The sequence below is a fragment of the Geospiza fortis genome, unplaced genomic scaffold (genome assembly GCF_000277835.1).
Source record: "Geospiza fortis unplaced genomic scaffold, GeoFor_1.0 scaffold366, whole genome shotgun sequence".
NCBI classification, from domain to species: domain Eukaryota; kingdom Metazoa; phylum Chordata; class Aves; order Passeriformes; family Thraupidae; genus Geospiza; species Geospiza fortis.
The window spans coordinates 3,019,095-3,025,094 of NW_005054342.1; the positions used below are offsets into that span (position 1 = coordinate 3,019,095).

The following is a 6,000-nucleotide window of genomic DNA, read 5'->3' on the forward strand; positions in this document are numbered from 1 at the left end:
ATTAGTTTATCTTCCAGCTTACCAGGCAGTCCTGTGTGCACATCTCTCTGACCCCTTGTTCAGGTCTCAAAACTCAGCTGTGATGTCAGTGACTGATTGTTCCAGCAGTTCTGTCCTGTGCACCCAACCTTCTCTCCCATAATCTCTTGAGATGGCAGAATCCTGAATTAATGAAATACGAATAAAGTACAATTTTCTGATTGAGTGGGATGAGGGGAAGCTATCCCAAAGTCTTAAGTCCCCTGATACCATGGCTTGTATCACTGCTTCTCTTTCAATCTTATGGCCAACTCTGTTAGCCAGTACAAATACAAGAATATGCAGGCTGTCCATTCAAGCTATTTGTCACAGTGTTTAAGACGCATAGAACAGTTGTCACTGTTTGCTGGTAGCTGCTGCAAGCGGTACTGAGAAAATTAAGTGATTACAGAGGAGGAATAAGGGAGCTTATTAAACTTGTTCCTATCCAGTTTTCTGTAGTTTCTGATGAGCATAATACACTGTCTACCCAGGACTCTGAGCTATGAATTTAGGTGAAGGTGGAAATGAATGAGTACATGGATTATCATGGAAAGCACCACAAAACCATCACATGAAACTGATGCAGACGCAGGATTTCTAAAGAGTTAAGCTATTGTTCCCTCTTCTAGACAAATGGAAAGGATGTAAAATTTCATGGTGACATGGCTGTAGGAACTGACTGTTATCAGCTAACACATTTTGCAAGAATTAGCACTTAGTATTGACAAAATTATATGTCCCTTAAAATTGGATTAATCAAAGTGCGTGAACTATCAAGTCCTAAAAAAGCAAGACTAAAATACAAACCCTCTTAGCACTTGTCCCAGTTTTCCTAGAACAGAATATTCCATTTCATACTGAGAGACAATTATTCTTTGTCGATGAGTTATAATTGATGAATATTTAAGAAAAAAAAAAGAAATATCAGAGCTTCCATAAAAAGAAAAAGGCTTTTTCTTTGGGAATAGTTAGTGCCAAAATAATGTCATTTTATGTATGTAGGCTACATTTTGCTTAAATAAGCCAGTCACAGGCTATCTTCTCTCTCCTTCCAAAACTTATACATCTAAGGAGCAAAGATGTGTACTCTCAATCAGACCTTTATTTACTGTTGAAGATAAACATAAAGTTAATTGAAAAAGAAAGTAAAAATTGTGATCAATACTATAACCAGCAAAGGGAAATACAGGCTCAGAATTTCATTAGGAAGAAGTTAAGCAGAAATCAGTTTTACTTGTATATTACAAAGGCATTAATTCCAGTTCCTTGGATACTAATAACATAACAGTTTGTAAACATAAATCCAATTTAAAAAAAATTCAACACCAATGAGTGGGCACCTGAAGAGTGAAGAATCATTGTGCAATTTATAGGCATACCACTTCTCTTAAGACAAGTCCAGTCAATTAATGAACAAGAGGTTACTGATTCTGTATATACGAATATTATTATTTTATTGTTTTTAAAGGCTTTTTTACACTGGCAATGTGTAAGAATCTTCCCCTGTGATTAGAATTATACTTGCTATTGCTTCCTGTCTGCCTGGAACTCTTGGTATAATATTTCATGGAAGACTCCATCTAGTTCCAACCCCCCTGCCATGGAAAGAGACATCTTCCACTAGACCAGGTTGCTCAGAGCTTCATCCAACCTGGCCTTGTACACTTCAAGTGATGGCTAATTCCTTAATGTAGTGTAGTTGGGTTTGTATTGTATGTTTGCATAGAGCATCATGACAAATATCCTGGGGTTTTATAGGTCAAGATATTTGTCCATTGGCTGATGATTTCTCTGGTCTTTTATCAGGGGCTCTCCTTCCTAGAGAGCCACTGGCATCAAAGGGTGGGTCAGATGTGTTGCTTTGGCAGTAGTCTCCTGTTTGTGGCCATTTTCTTCTCTAAGGGCTTTGTGGTTTCTCCTCATCTTTTGATGGCCTATCATGTGGTATAAGAAAAGCTATGGAAAAGCTCTTCAAAGGCAAGTTGGCAACCAGGAGTGAGTCTGCCACTGCTGGAACAATTCATCCTGGTCCTTGTCCAGATACCCATTATTTGCTCCAGTGGTTGCAGGCTGCTGCCAGCTTCATCCTTCCCAAGAGGTCCTCAGGCACTGAGGCACAGACAGGATGTCTGCATATGTCTGTGTGTCTTTCTTTGTTGCAGTTGATTTTTGGGTGTGTAGTAGACCCAACACTTTCCCAGAAAGAGACTCAGCTGTATGTGTTGATGTGCAGTTGCTCTCACAGTAGGCACGGACAAGATCCAGAGAAGGAATCACAGCATGTTCTTTACTTCAGCCTCTAAAAGCAAATTGGTCAAACTCCCAGCAGGAAATGCAGGGCGCTCCTGCTGCAGGGTTTCATTTTTACTTTCACTAAAACAGAAAACATGCCAAAACAATGAAGAGATTATAGAGAAAGGGAAAATAAAACTTCCATCATTAATTAAGCACTCAGAAGATAGAATAAGACAATTCCTTAGTCACACACAAGCATCTCACTCTCTGATGTACTGAAAAACTTGTTTTCCTTATTATATTTCCATAATATCTAGAATCTTAGAATCATAGAATGGCCTGGGTTGGAAGGTACTTTAAAGTCCAACTAGTTCCAGCCCTCCTGCCATAGGAAGAGAGGTGTTCCACTAGACCAGGCTGCTCAGAGCTGCATCCAACCAGGCCTTGAATGCTTCAAATGATGGGTAATTCCTTAATACAGTATAGTTGGGTTTTTTCTTTGTATATTTAGATAATTGCTTCTAGCATCAGGTGGTAGAAGCTAAACAGGAATTTAACACAGACCTTTCAATTCGGCATATTGCATATGGTGGATGGGAGGAGCAAAATAAATCATATGAAAAGTTACACAAGCTGACTTTAATGGATGGTCAGTGCTGCTGTGCTTATAAGTCACAGTGTGGGCATGTAAGCACTTTCAACCAGTGCATAACCTTTATTTAAAATATTTGATATAATTTTGTATAGAAGAGAATAGAATAGACTGTTTCAGTTGAAAGGACCTGCAACAGCAGTGACCAGTTCATGACTGACCAAATGATAAAGCACATTCTTAAAGGCATTATTCAAATCCCTGCTCAAATGCCACTGACAGGCTTGGCATATACCACCCACCTCTCTAGGAAGCCAGCTCCAGTGTTTACCACCCTCTTGGTATAGATCTCCTCTGGCTGGGAACTTAACTGGCATATCATCAAAAGTAAAAATCTTAAAAAATTCTGCATATCCCGGGAGAACCTTACCACTGAATCAGCAGAGGCAGCCTGGTATTTCTGATGCTGTAACAATATCCATACAGACCAGTCTCTGAGGTGGTAGAGAGCCCTGCTCATCAGAACATAATCACACAAATTCCACCCACAGGCAATTTTTCTACAGCATTTTAGTGTTGAGCTGTTGTCATGAAGATTTGGGAGTCGTGATATTGACATTTATGCCTGTTTGTGCTGGAGAGCTGTTAAATGCAGGAACATAAAGTCCAGTGAACCATCACATGAAGTAATGGTTTATCTGTGTCACTACTTTTTTTAAGTAGAGAACAAGAGTACGTAAAAAACCTTTTGGTTATTCTCTGTCACCCAGAAAAAGTTATATAAAAGTAGGAATGCTCATATTCATCGTTCTGCAACTTTACAATATCAAGATATTTTATACTGCTGTTCATAGTTGATCATTATATTAGCCACTCTATGAGCAAAGAATTGTGCAGGCCCTTTATGTTATTTACACAATGTAGTGAGTATGAATAAGCACTATTTTCCATAGGATAAAGAAGGGTGAAATAGCAGAAAAGTACTAAACCAAGATAAATGAGCATTTTTAAGTGATTTTAGACAGAATATCATAGTGCAATAATTTTCTTAAAAAAACCAAACATAGCAAAAATCTTCCAATTACTTAGATTTATTAGTTTTTATAAGGCAATGAGTAACCTATTCACTACTGTCTCATTCATCAAGTGAGTTCTTCAGGAAAAGGCATCCTGTCAGGTGCTGCAGACAAAGCTCTGAGCAGCATCAGTACTGTTAATGCCTCAGATAATGACTGCAAGGATTGCAAAATGATACATTATTATCTAGCAGGCATTGATCACAATTATATCGCTGATAAAGGTAAAGCATATCAAATGTTGTGTTTTAAATATTTCCTTTAATTAGAATAAAAATGCCACAGAAATAATTTCAGCGGTAGCTGTGTGATTCTTCTGAATGCAGAATGTAAAATTTTTGCATATGCTCAGGATGAAAGGAGTTATCACTCTAAGCTATTCACTTACTAATTTTCATTTAATACTCATGGTATATCAGACATAATAGATTGTTCACCATTTTGCTTTATGCAAGAGCAGAACCCTGATAACTGTGCTGTGTCTAAAATGTAGTTCCCTCATTTACCTGCCTGCTTGGACTGAACTGCAGAATCTTAATTTGCTGTCATGGTTTCCATGATCCTTTGCTCATGTCACAATTGTTGTTACAATGAACACATTGCATGTACAGCATAGCCTTCATCTTCTTAAGGCAAAGCACAGACCCTTTCATCCTTGCAAAATGAATAATTAAACTAGGATTTTAATATTTGTGCTTGCTTTTGGGTTTATTAGGTCTAACTGTGAAAGCTAAATCAATTATTTTGTATGCTCCATCTGACTAACTCTTCAAAAAATAGACTGGAGTTTTCCATATATCTGTTCTGGCTTTAAGCTATTTTAAAATAGCTCTATTGAAGAAATGGACTCTGCCAATTGAATAAGTGACTTTCTTATTATTTCAAGCTTCGGGTTTGCAAAAGGACCAGAAGTGTATAGCAAAATTAGGGAAGATGTTTGTCACTGATAAGGTCCTATGGTGGTAATATAATTCTTCTGCTATACCTGTCTCACTTGGATTTGGTTTTTTTTGTTTCTGCAGACCCCAGAGGAAGGAGCCTCTACAACCATCTATGCAGCAGTATCACCTGAGATGGAAGGAGCTGGTGGCTGCTACCTCTACAACGAGAAAAGGACAAAATCGGCTGACGTAGCATATGATGAGGAGCTGCAGAGAAGGCTCTGGACAGAAAGCTGCAAGATGGTTGGGATTTCTGATGAAGGCTTCCCTAGAAGAAGCCACTTTCAGCTGGGTAAATGAAATGCATTGAAAAGCATCTTAGGTGAATTCTTGCAGCATCAGTCATCATCCTGGAAATCACTGTTCAGTCCCAAAGGCAAACGTGAACAGCTCTGTTCTTCACTTGAATCCCTAATCTGATAGGGTGTGGGGGGAATATTCCCACAGAAAGGTGTAGTGGTTGGTTTTAAATCTAACCATCAGTTTTGTAAATCATTCTGTTTCAGTCCGTGATTAAAATACAATCTTTAAACATGTGCAGAGATGAGTTTTCATTGTTTTGTTCAACAAAAATAATGCTTGAGCATGCTGTGCTGGGAGGTTTTTGAACTTAAACCACCTTTGTACATATAAATTACTCTTTTAAATCAGTTTTTAAAGTTGCAGCTTCATTTCCTTAAGCTTTATTAATTTTTAAGACACTTTCATCAGCTTGTTCTAATGCAGAAATTTAGCATTCATGATCATGATGTTATTTCTGTCTTAAAGTCAGTTTTATATGTCAGCTTTTATCCAAAGGTACTAACTGAAGGTCAGAACAACAACAAAAAGTAAATAAATAAGGTCTTCTTCAAACAGGATACTGAATTCACTTGTTTCCAGTTTAAGTTCATCTCTCCTACAGAGGTGAGGAAGGGATCAAACATCATCATGGCAACACTGGCTTTGGCAGAGGATGCAGCCAGCCTATTGTCTTGTCAGTGGGCTAAGATTTACTTGTCCCCTTTTCTCCTGAACCCCTGTAGTGCTGCATCTGCAGTTTCATTCATTTTCTTTGACAAGGACAGTCACTCATATACTGTTGCATGGAGGATCACCTTCTTTTGTTGGTTTTGATCCTAGTTCATATTAGTTT

General features: G+C 38.1%; 1 protein-coding gene across 1 annotated transcript in view; it reads left to right on the forward strand.

Moving 5' to 3' along the window:
* DHRSX (dehydrogenase/reductase X-linked) overlaps positions 1-5,401 on the forward strand; it is a 131,595-nt gene extending 126,194 nt beyond the window's left edge. The window contains exon 7 of the mRNA XM_005422684.2: positions 4,947-5,401. Coding sequence (XP_005422741.2) covers positions 4,947-5,165 — 219 coding nt within the window. The 3' untranslated portion in view covers positions 5,166-5,401. The remainder of the gene's footprint in view (positions 1-4,946) is intronic.
* The last annotated feature ends 599 nt before the right edge of the window (positions 5,402-6,000 follow it).